At 49.3% G+C, this 21,235-nt stretch overlaps 1 protein-coding gene across 1 annotated transcript in view; it reads right to left on the bottom strand.

Annotated features, from left to right (window-relative positions):
• CABLES1 (Cdk5 and Abl enzyme substrate 1) overlaps window positions 1-21,235 on the bottom strand; it is a 107,346-nt gene that overhangs the window by 14,799 nt on the left and 71,312 nt on the right. The window contains exons 5-7 of the mRNA XM_046671607.1: window positions 4,790-4,886; window positions 3,392-3,548; window positions 2,184-2,287 (exon numbers count right to left, since the gene is read on the bottom strand). Coding sequence (XP_046527563.1) covers window positions 2,184-2,287; window positions 3,392-3,548; window positions 4,790-4,886 — 358 coding nt within the window. The remainder of the gene's footprint in view (window positions 1-2,183; window positions 2,288-3,391; window positions 3,549-4,789; window positions 4,887-21,235) is intronic.

Here is a 21,235-nt window from a genome sequence, read left to right as displayed (position 1 = left end):
GACATCCCACATTTGATCTGTTCTCGCCAATATCTGTGGCAAGAATAGAAGGAGATGCAGGTCTTATGGAGCTGACCAGGCCAATCCAGTTCGTGAGCAATTTCATTCTTTAAGAAATGGCCTATGACAGGAAGCACGGGCTGCAGATTCAATGTGGTGAAATAAAAAACAACCCACTTGGGGACACAAAACGAGGAGGGCAGGACATATATGCTGACTTGGAAAGCCATTGAGCACGCCGTCCTAGGAGGAAAAATCATCCGTGTGCATGGGCGCACTCACGTGGACTGTAGCCCAGAAGCTCGAAGCTCACAAGATCGGGTAAAGAAAAAAAAAGATCAGATCTGGCACCAGCCCAACACCAGGCCCATAAAAGGAGAGGTCGGTGTTATCACCAGACAAAACACGTTTACAGACGAGCTCCCCACCAAACCCCAACGTCAGTCAAAAATAGCACATCCTCTCATTCTCTTTGTTACCTAGAAATCTGTTGAACTGTTGGCCCAAAGATTCATTTTCTGTCCCACCCTGAGGTTGGCAGTTCTGCCGCTGGCCGCCAGGGGAGGTGGGATTCAGAGGCACAGCGAGAAGAGTGCCGAGCCAGGAGCTCCAGGCTCAGCCCCGACTTCCTGTCTGTCAACTGTGACGGCCGCACTCAGACTCCCTGAGCCACAGCTTCCTGCGCAAGGTCCTTAAGAAAGTGAACTTTAATAAATAAAGCGGTGAACAACATAAAGAGCCCTTATTCTTACATAAGTCATGACCTTTCAGCTGCTCCCTCCTTAACATCAGGGCAATGATTCTGGTCATTTCTTGAACACTGATTATGTGCTAGCTTACATGAATAAGCCCTGGTTTTGAAAAGAAGTAAATAATCTAACAGGTCACAGAGTGGAAAAAAATAACTGAACGTGGCCCTGGTTTTTCTTTCTGTGTTAGGAGCTGGGGAATAAAGCCTGGGAGAGTGCGGAGTGGGGACAATTTTAAACTAAATGCCTTTGGTAATTCATTCTGACTCACTGTGGCATATTAGAAGGACCTCTGAGCTATGTGCCAAATGACCAGAGGATATACGCAGAAAAGAACTGGCAAGGGCCTGAGTCCTGCCCAGGGTTTCTCTGATGTCAGCTACGGGCCAAACGTTCAGAGTGGAGGGAGGCTGGAGGCTGGAAGCCCACAGCTGAGAACTCTCAGCTCCGAGGGAGCAGTCAGGAGCCCTCTGAGTACATGGGGATGGGTCCCACTCTGGCTTCTGCAGACACAAGAGCCTAGAACAGAGAAAGGAGCCTCCGCTCACTCCTGAGGGTGAGGCTGCTGAGAACAGCACAAGCTGGGGAGGAGCGAGGGAGCACTCGGGATCACTGCTCTCCCACCTGATGCTGTGCGTGCCCCACCCGGGCCTGGCAGGGAGTTGGTGGGGGAACTCAGAGTCAGTGCTCTCCCACCTGAGGCCCATGTGGCAGGTTTTCCTGCAAGCCCAGCTCTCCCCTCCTCCCACAGCAGCCCAGGCTCTGCCTGCCTCCAAGTTAGGGCACATCTGCCCGAAGAAAGTATACGGGACCCCCTCAGGCCCCACTGGCATCTGGAGAAACAGTGGCCTGGAGTGGTGGGAAATAGTCGTCAGCCAAAAGCAGAAAACAAAATTGCACAAAGGGAAAAACAGTAAGAGTCCGTGAAATGAAAACGGCAAGGAAAGGTCTTGCATTAACACCCACATTGCCCTACTTTCACTTTCCCAGGAGATAACTCAGTCATCCAGAGCCCAGCGCCAAATGTTTGCTTGGTGTGCGTGTGGAGGCCTACAGTCACCAAGGAAGTCCAAACATGGATGAACTGGAACTCGGCACTGCCACTGACGGGCCTGGTCCTCCCCTAGTGGGGTCTGTAGATGTATAAGCTCCAGTGTGTCCCTCAGAGGGGAGGGTCGCTGACCCGCAGATGGTAGCTGAAGTGGTGTACGCAGGCCAGGTGACCAGCAGAATCCTTGACCAGCATGCACTGATCCTTCCATAAGCAAGCCACACTGGGGGGTCTTCAGGAAGGTCCCTCAGGCAGAGCAGTGTTTGAACAAGCCACCCAATCCCAAGCAGAGCAGCATCTGTTAAGGCAAGCCTGCCACCTTCAAGCCACTCCTCGGAGGCCGAAGGGGTGAGCAAACCGACCGTCCCCCCATTGCTACTCACCATGTATGAAGGAAAGATCAGAACTCGTTTGTGCTTGCCACAAGGCCACTGCGGGTCATCCAGGAGATTTGGGTCATAGTCCATGAAGTCTCCCAGGTCACTGCCTAAGGACCACATGCAAAGTGATAATTAGGGGCCCTGGAACCTCCCGAGAAGCAGCAGCAGCAGAAGCACCTGGGCAAATGGCGAGTCTAAGGGCAGACGGGAGAAAGGCTGGCTCAGGCCAGCCAGCTCAGGGGCACGGGCTCGCTCTGCCTTTCAGTAGACGTCTCTGCATGCCAACGAAGTGCATCTCTCCGCAAAGGGGTTCAACAAATACTGAACCTTCTGACGTTTCTTCCTTGTTAGAAAATTACATATTAATCTCCCTGACCTGGGAGAGCACAAAACCACACAGAGTATGGAAGATGTGGTGAACACTCAGGTTACGAAACGTGGCACCAAAAAGGCTAATTTTCTGAACCTGCCGATCAAATTAGCTGACTCAAGTTGTGCCGGGTAAGAAGCCCGTTTTTGGTGTGAGCGCTTCTGGGCAGGCTATTGTGTCCGTATGACACAAATCAGAGCGGGTGCCAATGCAAACAGCTGCAAGGGACCAGAAGCAGCCGGAACATTCGGCCAGTGCTTCTGAAGTCAGCTCCGGGACAGGCCTAAGGAACCTCACAGTCACCTGGAATTTCTGAGAGAGGAAGTAACACTGCTTCACAAACAGCTTTCTCCCTTGTGTCAGTTCGTACCAAGGTTTGCCCAGGCAAAGCTGGAGGCAGGCAAGTCTTCAGCAGCTGAGCAGGCCGCTCACTATGAAAATCACAGAGGAAGTTTTCACACCTCATCCTGCCTTTCTGACCCAATTAATTGAAGAAAAGCCAAATCTGAGTGCTACGAACATGTAGGCAAGAACCAGGCTGAGGTGAGGAGCTGAGCGACAGAGAGAAGCTGGGGAGTCCAGCCACGTCTGCATGGTACAGATGGCCTTGACATTTCTCCTTGTGGGAGCCTGGGGGCTGGCGACTGAAGCACCTCATTAGAGAGACCCCCTGTGGCCTGGTTGTGAGCCCGCACGGCCTGAATGGGGCTTGTCCAGAATTCACGTTGCCCGTGGGAAGAGCTCATGCTCTAGGGCCACCTGCTGTCCAGTCGGCACACAGGAAGACCCAGCCCACACCTCCTGCCACAGCCTCCCCGGACCCAGCCAGGCTCCAGCTTACCTGTGTCGAGGCTCCCCTGGGTGCTGCTTGCCCGGCCGATGGAGAGGCTGCGGTGGCTCAGGTTACGGAACTGGGAGAAGGAGGAAGTGGAGTCTATGGTGTTTCTCCGGGCTCCAAAAGCATTGGTGGGTAACAGAAATTGGGTGTAAGAAACAGTCTAAAAGGTGAAGACAAAAACAGCAAGTGAATATTCCCAGCCAGGGCTGGGTTGGCACTGTCACCAAGCTATGCTGCCACCCCAGGTTCAGGTCCACAGTCTCAGATCTGCAGTTCTCAAATCCAATGAGATGTGAAAAATGAAATTTATTGCGGCACTCAGCTGTGCCAAAACCTAACCTGAACTGACGTGAGGCTGTGCATAGTTTTAATTTATCCCACTTGGAGTGAATATTCATGTACATGGCAGAAACAATAGTGTGTTTGATAACGAGGTCCCAGCTCAGAAGCTGTTGGGGTGTCTGCAGTACAGAGGCACCAAGTGCAGAATTCCAGAACACGTCAGGCCCCAAGAGTCTCTGATAAGAGACTGTGGCTCCTATCCGTTCCTTTGGCAGATGCTATCTCTATGCTCATCTCCATTCCATCCTCCTTCATTCCTATGGGAACACTCAGGCTTGAGGAATGAAGACAGAACAAGTGTTCTTCTTTTCACCTGATTGGGGAAATGCGGTTCACGGACCTCTACGCTGTGAGGTCAGAGCTGATGTCACAGTGGAGCACAGCGGTGACCAGCTATTCTCGGGGAAGGGAGGTGGTTTGCCACCCCTGCATCTTCACCTGCAAGTAAACAGCTCTGGGATGCTTTCCCAAACAGTCACTTGCATTCTCTGAGCATGTGCATTATCGTCTCCTTAAACAGGTTTTGGGACAGTGGTTTATGAAGACTGTTTGGATAGAGCAAAAATAGGTCAAATTCATCTTTCAACTTTCACTCCTCCGACTTCAACCCAGTAGCTCACTGAATTGTGGATAAAGAGGAAAGTGACAGCCCTGCTGCCCGGTGGTCACTATCGACTGAGGGTCTCGTAGCCTCTCAGCACCATGGGAAGCCAAAAAAACTTCCTAGTAGTGGGAATGCTGCTCGCATGTTCAAACCACGCGTCACCATCCTGGAACACACACGCGTTTGTTGGTGCATGAGATACTGGCCAGTCCCGCCCATTCCGTTGTACACGGTGCAGGCAGAGAAAGAGGCGTGCTGCTATTCACTCCCTGGCTTGGTGGATTTCTGTCTGCACGCTGGGGGAACAGGGATGGGCTGGCATCACACACCCAGGAATGTGCCCCACACCTGTTTCCTCCACCACGAGCGAGGTTCGTGGTCTGTCACCCTGCCTCTGCTTCCTGACTGGTGCGGCACTGGCACAAACTCTCTGACTGGACGCCAGGTGGGCTTACCTTCCCGTCAGCTCCCAGCTCCACACCTTCAAGGCCAATGATCTCTTTCAAGCTCACGGCACCTGCTGATTGCCTCCCTCCATCCAACTTCAAATCCCTGGGGAGGACAAGCCAAAGAAAAAATGCTTTTGTTTGCACCCAAAAGGGACGTGATGATGTTTATTGCACGAGACACCACAGTCACACTAATGAAAATGACCAAGTGGGCTCTGACCGATGGGACCTTCCTTTGTTCCTCCTTTGGGGCTTGTCAGCAACACTCTGCAGGCAGTTCCACCCACTCTGATAAACAAACTCCAACTGAACAGAAAGCCTGAAGATATGTCCCTTCCCACTCAGCAAGACCCCTCCACTCTTGGTCAGTAAACAGGAAGCCAGGGAGCATCCCCTGGGCGCGGTGGGACAATGGTTCTCTTAGGCTCTGGCTGCCGGTTTCTTTTTAAAGTGAGAGAGACCACCTCTCTTTGTCACCCCCTTTATCAGACGAGAGAAATTCTTGTCCTAAACAGTTCTCAGGTTTATTGCTGGTAATGAAAGAATTAATGCCACTAAATTACCCCAGCTATCTTACCAACCCACCTAGAAAATGAGCATCTTTCTATAGAGTAATAATCTCCAGTATTAATAATAAGCATTTCTATAGCATTTCACAATTTACAAAGACTTCCATACATCATCTCTTTCATTCTTTCAGATGACCCTATCAGACAGGTATTGCTATTATTTTCCTATTTCACAGATGAGAAAAACAAGGCCCGGAGCAGGGAAATGGCTTGCAGGATAGTAGGTCGTAGAGACTGGTTTTGCACCAGTGCTGTTTCTAGTACATCACACTGCCTCGGAGATGCAAGACTGGCTGGCTGTGGCTATGCTCAGGGGTAAGTGCTAGCATTTTCAAAGGACAGTCCTCCTCCTTAGAGCAGTTCTCAAACTTGCCTGCATATGAGAATCACCTGGGGATCTCTGACAAGCTACTGCTGTCTGGCTCCCACCCCTAGACACCCTGATTCAGTTGGTAATGAGTGTGAAACACTCCCCAGGTGAGTCTAAACTGCAGCCACATCTGGGAAGGACTATCTTCCACCTTCTCTCTACGCACAGCGCTCGTTAGTCAAAGCCGGCTCAGGCCGACAGTATTCTTGCTGTGTGGCCCCGTGTTCAGCAGCTGTCTCCTACAACCTAAGCAAAATATGAAGGCAAGACTCTCCGGGCCAAAGGTAAAGGAATCAAGGAAAAAGAAAGAGAGCAACGGAGCCAGGTGAGTGGGGAGAAGAGAGATGAGAAGCCCTGTGTCCTGTGGTGGAAAACAGGGATTCTCTGACTTTTTGGACCAATCATCCTCGTCTCTGGGTGTCCGTGGATGAACTGGCTCCCTAATCCTACCTATAATGTGGAGTGTGATTAATGACAGCTATCAAAAGAAGTACCAAAGACATGCATCCAGGAAGCAGCACATTTGTAAGGCAGTCTCCTGGGGAGGCAGTGGTGCTGCCATGGCCACGACTCTCTGGAGCCCTTTTGGAAATCAGCATTAAAGGCATGCAGAAAAAGGCAAATGACCAACTCATCCTGGTCTTCCAACTTTATATTTATATGTAAATTTTTTACACTGAACAATATTACTTTAATCAGTGTCCCCCCAACTGGGGACCAGATATGACTGTAAATGACTTCAGGTAATTTCAAACATCAAACTCACCCCTTAAGGACAGTATAAAATAGGACAGCCACTCATAGAATTGTAAACACTTTGTTAGAATGCGCAAACCATCCCATTGAGAGCTCCAAAAATGTTCTTAGCAACAGAAGTCCTCTGGGGACGTGTCTGAGTTCTCCTGTGGTGCCTCCTCTGCTGGGGACCACATTCACTAAGGACTAGGAGGGTCCAGGATGATTTAAGTCACATCACTTTATAAACATGCCGTCCCAACAGAGAGATCTGCATTCCAGTTACTGAACTCAAATGCACAGCTGGAAGGACCAAGCAGGCTGGAGCAGAGCGGGGCTCAGCAAGGCCCCTAGAACCTCAGGATGGTACAAACCAGAGACCGCCCGCCTTGCTGCCCTGCCTCAGACATGAGCGTCCAGGGCGGCAATCAAAAGACTTCCTCAAGCAATTAAGGACAGAGCCGATGAATGCATCAGAGCACTAACAAAGGGAGATGCCTACGGAGCAAGAATCCGAACAAGGCAATGAGGCTAAAACGCTGCGTGGGTCAGGACGAGGGGCCCAACTGCGGAGGACCAGGCGGGGGAGCTGGTACAAAGACAGCAGCGCCTAGAGTTTCATTAAAGGACCCCCGGCACATGCTTCCACGGACTTCCGGCTTGCCCAAAGCAAACCTGGCAAGCACAAGCCTCTGATTCCCAACTCCCACACAATCATCTCCTTGTTTCCATTTTGCCAGACAATGTCATTCAGGGCTGAAATTAATATAAAAACAGAGAATGTCTTTATGCAGTGAGGAGTAATAAAATAGGCCCATATTAAGAGCGCTCCTGCATGGAGAGCTGGCTGCAGGCAGGAACAGAGTCTCACCCCACGTTGTAGCCTGTCCACACAGCGTCTGATACATACAGATGCTTAAAGAACGGCTTACGGAGCTGAGGTCGTCCAGCTCGTTGCTGGCTTGTGGGTACAGGTCCATAAAGACGACGTGGAACGTGGGTGTTTTTCCACTGTGCCCCTTTTCTCTCTGTTTGCTCACAGGCTCACCGTTTCCCTGGGCAGCCCTGCCTTTGCCAGCCGGTCCCTGGCTGCTAAATGCACACATCCCAGTGCACAGAACCAAAGCAGCCAGCCCATTCCACATCCTCTTCTTGATGCCTCCTCCAAAGAAAAGGGAGCCACACACACTTTATGTGCTCACATGAAATCCAAGCCTCCTCTCCGTAAGATAAGCTCCCAACCTATTTAAAGAAACAGGGGTTCTGAGACCCGCTGACCGCCCAAGAGCCTCAGGGACACTTTGGACCACACAGAGGAGAAAGAGCCACAGAGCTCCACCACATCCAACCAGAGGAACCAACTGTCAAGGACTACACTGTGCTGGTCTGCTTCCTGCCGCCGCCACTCTCCTGATTCTTCACTTGTATCATTCTACTTTCTGAACAGCTCAGGCCAAGCCGAGTAAGACAATAAGCTAGGAGAGTAGTGGGTCCACCCTCAACTGCTACTGGAAAAACACCGCTCATTACAGACCAGCACTGTCCAATGGAACTTCCTGCCATGATGGAAGCGTTCTCTCTCTGAGCTGTCCAATATGGGAGCCACTAGCCATAGGTGGCAACTGAGTGCTGGAAGTGTGCCAAGTGGACTGAGGAACTGGATTTTTTAAATAGCCGCATTTGGTGAGTGGCTACCGTATCGGACTAAGCAAGCCTTAGTGCTTACCCATGAGGACTCTGGCTACTGTTAATGTACAACTTCCTGTGGCAAGACAGTCATAAACAATATACTTAGTGACTTGGATTTCATTTCCCAGTTTTCTCCCCATTTTCTGCCCACTGCCTCAGGGGATGTTCGCATCCCAGGCCCCAGCTCACTAAAGAGACTATGTCAGGGCTCCCAGACAGGTGGGGAGAGGCAGGACCCTGTAGAAGGAGCAAGCACAGCAGGATTATCTTCAGTGGGGAGGGAAATGATGACTGTGGGGTCCACAACCAAAGAGGACCCATGCCCCGCACCCCATCAGCACCCTGGGAACAGTGCTCCCAGCCGCAAGAAAAATTCACATCCTACATGAGCACAGAGCAGCTTTTGCCTTGAAGGCCGTGGGGACAGGGACAATGGGCATTTCGGTGGTGCCAGAGCACCAACAAACAATGAACAGCATGTGCTCCCCAATCCAAGGCATTCAGGAGACTCCAGGCCCTCTGCACAATCCAGGGCTGGGGGGAGGAGGGGTGCACAGTGACAATTAAGTTTGAATTTCCCTCCGGCCTTGTAGAAGGGGGGCTAATTGTTCATATTAAGTAGATTTTTTTAAAAAAGAAGAAATATTTCTTGCACTCCAAAGCTGGTGCACTCATTCCTGCTCTGTTCGCACTTCAAAGACTTCACGGACATGGTAATAAATATCATAAAGCTCTAGAAAATTGACTGCGTTGTGGTGGCAGCTGAGGGCACACTTCCCTGTTTTTCTGCCTCAGATTAAGGGAGAGGTTGTCACTAACTTTGGGGCTGCCATTTGGTGGGACTGAAACAAGAGCATATGTGGGGGGCTGGCCCCGAGGCCGAGTGGTTAAGTTTGCGCACTCTACTGTGGTGGCCCAGGGTTTCGCCGGTTCGGATCCTAGGCGCAGACATGGCACCGCTCATGAGGTCATGCTGAGGTGGTGTTCCACATAGCACAACCAAAATGATCTGCAACTAGAATATACAACTATCCACTGTGGGGCTTCGGGGAGAAGAAGAAGAAGAAGAAAAAAAGGAAGAAGATTGGCAACAGATGTTAGCTCAGGTGCTAATCTTTAAAAAAAAAAAGCATATGTGTACACACATTGCTTGCACAGTCAGACATCCATGGAAAATGAAACAGATCTCACCTAAGCTATTTCCCATAATGTCAGTTTCTTTTAACAGCTTTGAATTGGTATATATTAAGACTCTTGGGACCTGAAAAATATATCTTTCACCAAGAGGCTGACAAACTTCTCTAGCTATGACACTTCTCATAAGTGTCAGTGAAACCTTGCATTAACACGAGCCATATGAAATTGCTGTTATTGCCATTTTGTCCCATACAAGCAGCGATTTCACATCGTGCCACCTAATTTACAGATAAGGTAACTGCTCAGGTCTTAGTGTGAGTGTCAAACAAGCAAGAGACTCACGGCCCTGGATGCTGCACTGCTGTGGGAGCCCATGGGATGGGAGTCGCCCACAGAAAGGGACTCTTGGTGTCCCTGGTTCACCGAACGGAAGCTTTAAAAGACTCCAGTGAAAAAGAATTAAGAAGTCCCAGTGGAGCAGTGATAAAATCTTGATGTTTTCTTTCTAAGATCATTATTCTGAACTCTCATTAAAATGGTGTATGAAAACAGAAATATCTGTTTGGCTCAAATGCCAGCATTAACCCTCCAGCACCAGGAGACTGAGCTGGATAACGTGGACCTGCAACTGAAAGAAATTAAAAGCAAACCGAAGTTGGACTTTTCAATTTCTTTGAAAAACCTAGAAGATTATTTTTTCCCAGGTACATCTAGAGTTCAAATATTAAATTTATGTTCCACCTCCTTCTAAAAATAGGATGGAGGCAAGATCAAACACCACATGTGGATACTGTCCAATTTTGTGCGTCCAGGTTGAAACGCTGCAGGGTGGGCTGAGAGATGAACTCGGTTAGTCAGGTAATAGGAAAGACCTCATTGGGGCAGATGCACTAACAGAACCACTGGTAAGGAACCAACGGACAGGGAACGGTCTGATTCCTTCTCTCCCAGTCCTGGGTGACACTGCAGCTCAGACCTATTTAGCTACAAGAGCTGATTTCTCATTCTATTCAGGTGTCTTAACTGCTGCAGAGGCTGTAGGCAATATACTTTGAAAACCCAGCACAAAGAATTTTCTACACAGGCTGGCCGATGGGGATGGGGGGGTGGGTGGGAAAAGACTTAACGGGGGACTGGCGAGGGGCTCGCAGAGGATTGGAGGGGGGGATTAAGACAGGGGATGAAAATGCATTTGGGAGAGAGCCAAGGCGCAGTCATACCTTAGGCAAGGAGCAGAAACATAGGGTGGTTCTGTTTAGAGGTGTAAACCCATCCTTCATAGGACGGCACCACTATTCATTTATTGTAGCTCTCCTTGAAAGCCTGTTATTCGTGGCTGGAAACCCCCTGGACCTCTGTCTTAGTTTTGGCTCCCACGGCATGAAGCAAATATACCTGATTTCACAGTTGTGGAGTCATGTGGTCAGAGCAGATGGCCAATCCAGATATCCTGGTGCCCAAAGGGGGTTACCTAGGTCACTATTACTACACAATGGGCCACTCCTCATTTCACCTAGTGTACAGGCAAAATGATCTTTCATTTCCTTTCCCGAAGTTCACTGAGCCATAATGTATGGAACTGATGGAATAAGATTCCCTATGAGATAACAAGTTCAAGCCAGGGCCCTTCCCTTAGGGAGCATATGATTAATGAACCAATATTTGTCTTAATAAAAAAGGTAAGGTTTAAATACTTAACACCTGGGAAATAGATGGAAACCGTGTGTGTGTGATCAACTGACGAGTTTCCAGGGCTTTCTGCTTCCAAGATGGGGATGGGCTGATTTCCATCCTGGATCATTTGTCTAATGTGCTCTAAACTCAAGACCGTGGAATGACAGCTGGGAGCTCCACTGGGCACTTGCTCTTTAAAGGACAAGAATAGGTTGAACACTTTGGTGTGTAAATAATTTAAAAGCCAATTAAATATTAACAGGATTTCCAGATGCTTCAAAAAAAAAAAGAGATTTGCTGCTCAGAAAGTAAAGCTTGAAAGCAGGATTAGGAAAGGAAATACCATTTATGAGCTCATTTTAATTAAGAGATCCACACCCACTGGAACTCAACGACACAGGCATTTACCATAGTTTAAGAAGCCCTATTTGTGGCCTCTTCAGATACAGTTCAGCTGCCATCTTGGATTGGGTCTGCTTACTCCTATCTGAGCAGAACATTATACCACCACAGTTCACAGTCAATGGAACAAGGCCCAGGGCTGACAGGAAAGAGTGAAATCAAAGTAGATTTTAGTCTAGAAGTCCTGTCCCCCTCACACTCGGCACTTCTTCGATAAGCCATCCCCCCAAGGGTAACTGGCAGAAAATGAAGAGGCCTTAATGTAGCTTACACCAAAATCTTTGTCTAAAGGCAGCTCCTATAAACAGTCGGATAATGGCATGATTCATCCATGAGATCATTCCAGAATCTGTCTCTGTGTGGGAATATGCTTGGTGTGAGGAAAGAAATACAATTTGTGAATGCGTAATTTTCCACAACGAAAAGAGACGTTTTTGGGGAGAGTGGGTAGAGAGGAAGTGGGGATTGGCCCAGAGCCAGGCAGGGAGCATTTAGGCTCGGAGGCCCTCCCCTCTCTAAGAATAGAAGAAGCTGTTCTGTGTCGCAAAACGATCAACTCTCAGGAAGTGGACCCAAGAGGATGACCTCATTTGAAATGCCCCAGTGCCAAAAGCTAAGGACATACACTCCGCATGGAAGCTGCTAATTGAAGTCACACCCCCAGGAATACCTTGTGCTCCATGGGGAAGCCATTTTCTTTAGCATGTGGCCTGCGATACACGTGTAGTGAACTAACCCAGCGACTGTCATTCAATCAGGAATGGTTATCTGAAGGGGTCTGCACCTACACACATCACAGAACCTGGTTTTTGCTGGAATCACTAGCTTGGTTATTCTATATAGTTGCCAATCACAAGTTAGCTGGGTTCATCCCTACTTCCTTTTGATCAGATCCATGTATACAGAACTATCTACTGATGTCCGTTATGTTTCAAGAAATAAAGGGCATCTGGGTACTCATGTCAGTCCCCTTATGCATAGGGACAGCCCTGGGACGGGCCCTCAGTCCAACGCCTGCAGTCTCTCACTCAGTAGTGGCTTGTTTTCCAAAAGCTTCTGAGTTGGCCCTCTAGAACTTGGACTGCATTTTCGCACTGACACGATGTTATAAATGGAGATTAGCCCACATAACGCCCTTTTACCCTATAATGTCACCGAACTAGCCGGACAGTACCAGCAAGAGCTGTGGTTGTAGGAGCAACTGATCAGAGGGTGAAAGAGGGCAAAGAGAGAGGAGAAAGCCAAGTCTCTTTCAGGGTTTCCTGGTTTGGGGCTGACCCTCAGCAACATTTTGAAGGAGGTCAGGTTTGCGCTATTTCCTCCTCCCTCTCTGACCCTCCTTCTCCTTCTCAGGACTCCAGAATCCTTTCTCCTAAGCTGTTCCTGTTTTTCACAATTTTTCCCTCTCTCTAATTCTGAACCCATAGATTCCTCTGCAGCTCCCAGATTTTCTACTCCTGGGCCCATGGTGATGGCACAGCAGCCCAGAGGACAGGGTGGGGGCTGAGGAGCAGGAGGAGGGCGTGGTCTTAGGCAGAGGTGTGGATGAGCTGTTTATCAAGTGCTGCCTGCCTCCTCAGAAAGTCAAGAATCTTGCTTGCAACTCATTTTACAAGCAGAGGGTCACCAAGCCAAACCACAAATCCAGGCTAGGAAAGAGAAGGTAGTGACTAATGTGGATAAAAGGCAGAAAGGCTCAGCCTGGCCTTGGCAACTGTCGGTTGAGAAGAGGAGCTGGTTCAAGGACTCTTCCCAGAAAACGGTATAATTTACAAGCTTAACATAAGAAGAGTGTTTACAGCTACGGCAAGGTCTGATGTTACGGTTACAGTGAAAAGACAGGCAGCATCTGTTCCTTTTCTCAGGGACCAGCTTCCAACAGCTGGTTTTGAAAGGTGGGATGTGGCAGAGCTCCGTCCCACCAGCAAGAAAGAAAGAACAAAACAAGCATCCCGTCACAGTCCATCCAAGCAAACGCACTAGGAGAAAAAAAGACTGGAAGGAAGCAGACCAAAATGTTAATGACGGCTTTGTTTAGGAGGTGAGGCTGAGCAATTTTTATTTTCCTTTTATTTTTATGTACTTTCCATATTTTTTTATTTTTATTTTTTTAACTTTTTATTGAGATTATGATAGTTTAAAACCTTGTGAAATTTCAGTTGTACACTATTGTTTGTCAGTCATGTCACAGGTGCACCCCTTCACCCTTTGTGCCCACCCCCAACCCCCCTTGCCCCTGGTAACCACTAATCTGTTCTCTTTGTCTACATTTTTAACTTCCACATATGAGGGGAGTCATACAGAGACTGTCTTTCTCTATCTTTCCAGAAGTTTTTTTAATAAGCATGTACCAGAGAAAAACAATTTAAAGACCAAATAAAAGCAGATCTGAGGATGAATCCCTGGATTTTGTAGAAACCCAAAGCTGGCTAAACTCATCGTGACCCGGACTGAGATCTGTGGAGTTGGGGCAGACCTAGAGGGAGCAAAGAAATAGCTCCGTGACTGGACAAAACGTTCCCAAAGCGAAAAATTTAATGAGAATCTCCTGCAGCCTGGCAGGGGGCTCAAAAAAATGTCCTATGGAATGTTTCACTTAACACTCTCAAAACTCCCTGAGGTTGACATTCTAGCCAATTTTACAGATGAGTAAGCCTGGGACCATCAAGACTGGTTACCTTGCTGGGACTGAGGATTCTGCCTGCCCACCAGCTCTCTCCCCTGCGCCCTACTGCCCCAGGGCTTCAGATGCCCATGGGCACCGACGGCAGCAATGGATAAGGATGGTCTTCCTACTGGGGCCATGAGGGACTGAGCAGAGACGAGTGGGCTTCTAGACCCCACTCCCACTTTTCTGGAATAAATCTGTGGTTAGCTTTTTTATGTACCGGCATTCTATGTAAACCTGTGTTGGAAGAATGGTCTCTTCAGCTAAAAAAGAAGAACTCTGAAGACCACATGACTAGACAGTCTCTAAGTTCCTCTAGCTCTAAAGTCTACCTTTGGAGCTGAGGAGCGCCCCATCACTGAACCCATGTGACCTGGTGAATCTTCCAAGTCAGATCTCCTTTAATGCATCAGCTGCGGGACACCCTAAGGAGAAGTGGCAATGCCCTTACGTCCAGGAAGGGCTTCCATGTCCTCAGAAGAGATGTTTGCTCATCGAGCTCAGCCTCTAGGCCAGCTGTTATGAAAATACAACCCATCCTGGGAACGATTAGTGGGGCTTGGGGCTTAGCTGCTGTGTTATTTGAAAGGAGTGAGCACGCCCTGTAGCCAGTCTGCAGTCTAAGCATGCCAGTAAATCCCAGCATCTTCCCAGCATGTGCACCTGATTAGAGAGGGCCATGCGGGGCACAGAGAGGCTGGGCAGCAAGGGTCAGGCTGTGCGCATGTGCGTGCAGATGGGTGGCGATAAGGAGGACTAAGGCAGGGGCTTCAATTCACCCCAGACATGGGGAGGGGCTCCAGTGATAAGATAAGGCTCCCCCAGGACTGACCTGGGAAAAGTGTCCTTTTCCAACTCTATCCTGGATTCACTCCAGAGACGTTCCCTGCTTGAAGCAAAAGCAGAGGACATGAAAGGAAAACTACGTGTTGATCTGCTCATAATGGGGTTGGGTGTTATTCACATTTTGATCACATCACACCGGCCTGGTGCCATTCCGGCAACCTGAGTTGATCAAGGCCACTGAAAGCCAGGCAACTCCGAAGGAGCCTGCGCAGAGACTGCAGAACCAGGTGTGACCTCAGCGAAGGGCCCTTGGCATTCTCGGGGTTAACATTCAGGGTGTTAGTGTCTGTGACTACTCGGAAAGAGCACAGCATGTGCTGGTGAGGCCAAATGAGGGCTGCCCAGACTGTGCAGCTGACGTGGGCAGACACTGCCCGGGCAGGTTGGGTCTAGGGACCTGGATGGGGCTTAGCACCTGCATCTGGCTGCAGCTTGACACCCTCCTGTCACTGCAGGCTTAGCAACTTTCATTGTGAGTGTGACCAAGTTACTCACAGAAAAGCAGTGCCCCAAGGTCCATGTCACCTCATCCTTGTTAGCACCTTCTGGGCCCTTCCTTCTGACAGTCCGTCCAGCACCGCCATTTCTATGGACATGCTCACAGGGACGAGGGGCCAGGCTGAGGGCTCCTGAGAAACAGCACCTGCTCCCACTGAGGCAGGGCAGCCACCATTGTTGGGGCAGTGACACAGTCACAAAATTAGCCCTTCTCAAAAGCCTGGAGGCACAGTCCTCAGAAACACCGCCTCTACTCATCCATTCAACCAATATAAGAAGAGTGCCTACTGTGCAGTGCGAGTGATGGCTCGAGGTCTGAGACACGACCTACACCCTCTAAGAGGGTGAGGACAAGTTACAAGGAGGTTAATAGACATGTATAAGTGCTCTGACAGGCCTGAGTAAAGGGCAGCAGAGAGCAGGAGCAACTCTTAGCGGGGCCTTGGGTGGGGCGTCAGGACTGGGCGGGGTGCCGGAGAAGGCTGCCTGGAGGAGAGGCCGGAGTCCAGCCCAGGGGGGGCAGGCTGCAGGGTGGGGGTGCTGCTTGTGGCTGAGCTCAGCTGGGGCCCTGACTGAACTCAGAGCCCCAAGGTTTGGATACCATGGAGTCTGATTAGAAAGTATCTTCCCCCAGGGAAGCATGTTTGGGGGAGGGAGGGGACCCTGTGAGCTTCTACGGACCCTCGCTTCCCTGAGGGCTCCCTCTTGAAGCTGATGCTGGGTTAGGGGGTAGAGTCCTTTGGTGGCCTCCCAGGTTGGGGACAGGTTGATTCTTCAGCCAACCAGTGTGGCAGAGACCACAGACTGGCTCACAATACCCAGGACAGCCAACAACTACAGGTCCCAAACTCCCACAGGTGGCCTAGTTTCCACACAGCAGAAGCCCTCATGTGAAACGTGGAGGCAGAGGTAACAAACGGGGGAGATCAGAATTTCTGGCAGCTGTAGGGTGGAAGCATCAGCAGCGGCGTTTCCACGGGAGAAGCCCCAGGGGGTGGCTGTATGTCTGTCCTGGCTGCACTGCCTCCTACTGAACTGTTCCTGGGTATCTATACTTGTTGCTCTGTCTTTCCTGGACATTCTGTGAACTATCCAAACTCCACTGCCCCCCACCCCACCCGTCAGTGAAGATCCTGCTGTCTGAGTGTATCCCACCCCTCTGTGCCCATCAGAGCCACTGTGGGTTCATGCAGCAGGCCAGACTCTGAATTCCTAAAGTGAAGGAACAGGAACAAAGGACGGTTATTAGAAGCATCTCATTTTATCTAACAGATGATTTCCTGAAGCGTTGCACATGAGCAAACTCTGCAAATCAAACACTATTTTAAGAAATAAAATAATGTTTATTAAGAAAGCAAGCAAGCAAGCAAGCTCATTATTTAAAAAGCCATGTCACCAATCCTCTTGTAAAGTGAAGACATGTTTGGCGCTGTGAATAACGATCCTCCAATGTAACTGCGTGTCACACTTTCTTAAAGAGAAGCATTTTTCATGCAGAGTATAAAGACAGGAGGAAGACCCTTACCAGTCCCTAAACTGCTTCCTGGCGGTGCTTGTGGGGTGACCTGGGTGTAGCTGTGAAGGTGTGTGGAGACGTGAGCCAGCAGCACTTCAGGGTCAAGAACCAGTGACGTCCGCACACAGCCAGGTGTCTGCACCGTATCGACACCTGGAGAAGGTGACCATCTCCCCACACCTTCCTATTCCATAGTCAACCAATACCCAGATGGGAGAACTAGATAGTTTTTCACCCAAGACTCCGCCCAAAGATGCTTGTAGTTGCCCTTGGAGGAGCTGAGGCTGCAGTGTAAACTGAAACCTCAAAGCCTTTGGAAGGTCACCACCCAGCAGTGTGGCCCCTCCCCAGGAGGCGGCTCTCCTGTGGCACACACACGGAGGTCCACCTTCACCCAGATACACACCCGTCAGCCCGTGCCACCCACTTCTTGCTGGTCTTGAGCCAGCAAGTCCAGCCCCAAAGCAAGGATAGTGAAGGGAGCATCAGCACTTCAGGGACTGGCCCTGTGAGGTGGCTGGCCCCCAAAGGAGAACACAGCACCCACGGAGCCTGCAGCCTGCCTGCCTCGTCTCCGATCTCAGCCTCCACATCCGTGAAATGACCATCGTGGAGCCTACCTTACGAGGCTGTTGAGGAGAGTAAATGAGCAAACTGAGAACAGCGCCTGGTGCCGTAAGCACCACTGATGTCCCAGCCTAAGTTATTGCCTCTATTGATTATGTTCACACAAATGTCCGACTATACCATCAACTGGTCCTAAGGAAATGTGCTGTTTTCTCAAACACCTTTTTACCTATAAATCCAGGCAGGGAAGAACAGTGGAAGCCCACAGCAGTTGTGAAATAACCAGGGCAGTCAGCTTCACGCAGAAGCTCTAGAAACCACTTTGCAATTAACCCTACTGTCAGCCTAGACATATAAATCTGGTGGCATGCAAAGACCCCAAACATTTCATACTGTTTGCAGCCCCAGGTTGATTAAGCCCCATCCTTGTAGCCCACACCAGCAAACAATGTGCCAAATAAAACTAAAAAATGTCACCAGATTTACATATTTAAAAAAAACTCAAAAATTTAAAAACTGGACAGAGAGTAATTATGTCGATATGAGCTCTCGAGGCAGCAGATCATTGGTGGATGGGAGTGTGAACAGCATGTCCCATTCATAAACTCCTTATTCAAGCAGACGTGTGGCTTCCACATTAGCGAAGTTAACAGAGATGAGAACACAGAGGCTAGCTATCTGAGCTTGCGGGATCCTTGGAAGAGTGCAGTCAACCCCCGCATTGTACAAACGAGGGGACTGACACTGGAAAGGCTGAGCAATGGACCTGTGACAGTGACATCCAGGACCTGGTCTCCCCGCATAGCTCACTGTCTGCACCCCTCTCCCTTCCCTTCACTACACAGGCCTGCACCCTGGGGTGCTGGTTGGCAATGGGATTCCAGAGTGGATGCTGCTGTGTCGAGTTCTCAGCACGTCAGGCATTACAGATTCTGCATGGACGTTCCCAATGGGCCAGATCATCTTCTGACATCCTCAGAAGTCACTGCTGAGGCTGGAATATCCTTCTCCACTTCTCTAAGACCTCACACTTCTATGTCTAGCTGAAAAGCCACCTTCTCTGGGAGCACTCCCCGATCGCTTCATCTGAATTCACTGAACTCCTCCCTCTGTGCTCCAGCCACACACTACCTAGAACTCACTTAATTGTTTGCTCTTCTGTTTGATGGTTAGTTTGTTTACTTACTTGTTTCTGTCTCCTAACATTAGAGGGTAATGAGGAAAGAGACATTTCTTGTTTACCTCTGTATCTCTAACTGCCTGGAACAGCTCTTGGCACAAGTAGGTTCAACAGATTTTGTGGAGTGAATGAACGAACTCCACTGTGCAGTGGTTGCACCTGAATTTCTGCATAGGAGGTGGGCAGAGACAGTGATGCACTTGGAGGGATGGGTGGGGATAAAGAGACTTTACCTAACAGACCCTCAGCTTAGACCGAAGACTGTAGATTTATTGTAAATGTGGACGTTGATAAAGATTTGGGGGCAGATACCCTCTAGTGTCTCTCTGGGGCTCCCCAGTCATCTTGGTTTGGTTGTTCACATGTCTGGCTTCCTTCCTCGATGATAAGCTCCTGGTCTGACTCCTCCCTGCACCCTCCCAGCTTCCATTAGGGCCTCATGTTCACTGCAGCCAGAAGAAATGACTTGAATGACAAATAAATTAATACATGAGTAAACGAACGAATGAATGGATGATAAAACTTCTAAGACTGGCCTGTCTGCTTTGGTCAACTGATGTCAGGAGCCAAAATAAGCGTTCAGTTCAGTTTAAAACCAAGAACAGAGCTTTGGGGTCAGGGTGGGAGGGAGGATAAGCCAAGATGTGAGAGCCGGACTTGGGAAGCTCCAGTGCAGCATGAGAAGCCAGAAAACAAAACCGGAAAGAGATAAGGCTGTCCTGATACGAGGCTTTCCCCGCAAAGGGGCTTCCAGTACACAGTGGATGAACTTCTGAGTTTCCTGTTTTTAAAACTTTCTTGTGATGAAGCTGGAACTGTGAGTATCCCCTTTAGCAAGGGGGTACGTGCTTATCTGGAAGAATCAGGCACATGTGCCCTGGCCCACGTGCCTAAGTACAACAGAAACCTGGGCACTAGAATCCACAAAGGCTGCAGGCTGGGGGGCAGAGGCCTGGTTTCAGTGTTGCTGGCTCTGCCGGGGGCGGGGCGGCTTCACCCCTGGGGCCTCAGGCACCCATGCTGTGGAGCAGGGGCCCACACCACATCATCTCTGAAGTCCTTCCCATCCCTGAAGGTCTCTGACTTACAAGGGTCAGAGACAGAGCTATAGCGCAGAAGTAAAGGAATTTTCCACCGTGGAAAGGTATTAGATAATATGTGCATGAACTGAAGTAGTTTAAAAAATATATGTATATAATTTAGTAGTATAAATATTTTTATTTGAGCATAGCTATTTCCTAAAAATTAGTAAATTATGATAAATGGCAGTTATTCATAAATAGAATGTCTGTTCATTAAGAAATTTAAAAAGCAGAGTGCTTCTTAATCCTGCTGCTAAATTATGATATTTTAAATTGTGCTCAGTTTCTTATGTGAGTACCCTCATAGAATATGCTGCAGAAACAAGTACCAAGGATCCGATTATGGGTTTTGTTAGAGAAAATTAACCTTTCTGCACCTTGATTTCCTCATCCATAAAATCGGAAGGAAAGGCGAGTTTGAGTTTACTCCTGTCTAAGCTGTAGAAGGTTGCGTCCTGTGAGCTCACACACTCATTCTGCTTCTTCATCTGGGGCAACCGGCAGAAGAGCTGACCCTGCTGGTGATCCCAGGGTAAGTCCTCCTGACAGACACAGGCCTTCCCGCTGGGAAGGAGACCTGGGCACTGACACAGCCCTGTTCCCAGCACCCTGGCTGCCAGCTGGCACTTCCCTGAGGTGTTAAAATGTGAGAGCCATGTATTTCCACCAGGATGTCAAACAGAAATAATATGAGAGGTTCCTTCCTGGGTAATTAAAGTTAAAACATACTCCTATCGGCTTTGCATAAAATGCTGTGGTCTTCAAATTAAATGACACAAGGTAGTAACTTGCCACCCCCATTCTACAGAGGAACAAATGGAGGCTCACAGAGGGTAGGCGAGTTGCCCAGGCAAGAACCTGTCAGTCTCCCAAGCTCCCCACATTGACTCCCACTCTCGTTCGCTGTGAGAAATCTAGGGTCCTCACAAGCTGGCCCCACCCACCTCTCTGTGTACAGGCGCCATGCTGCATCTGTACACAGGCACCCTGGGAGCCTCAGGAACCTGGAGGCAGTTATCACGAAAGCTCCATTTCCCAGATGGGTTTCCCCATGGGTTTCCCATATGGAGCTCATCTTGCCTCTCGGCCAGGGTGGGTCACAGAAAATCCCAGGGCTGGACAGACCTGGGTTCAAATTCCCGTTCTTGCCCAAAGTTTGAGACCTTAACCTTTGAGGATCAGCGGTCTCCTCTATGAAATGAGGATAAGCATATGGGTACCAGAGTGAGGGGACCCCAGAACTTGGAAATAAGATCACCCTTTGAGAAGGAAGCCAACACGAACACTTCAAAGATGAAAGCATGGAGAAGCCAGATTGTCTTGGTGTCTTCAGCCTTTACTAAAAGGAGGAACCAATCACATGTGAGTTTTAGTGTGTTTCCTCTCTTGGCTGTAAGTTCCAGGAGAGCAGGACCCAGGTCCATGTTCCCCTACCTTTCTCCCAGTAGCTAGTCACACAGTAAGCATTCAATCAACGAATGAAGGGAACATAGCTAAGGAAAGAATAGGTCAATCAGAA

This window comes from Equus quagga, chromosome 9 (genome assembly GCF_021613505.1).
Source record: "Equus quagga isolate Etosha38 chromosome 9, UCLA_HA_Equagga_1.0, whole genome shotgun sequence".
NCBI lineage: Eukaryota > Metazoa > Chordata > Mammalia > Perissodactyla > Equidae > Equus > Equus quagga.
This window is presented reverse-complemented; position numbering and strand designations above follow the sequence as displayed.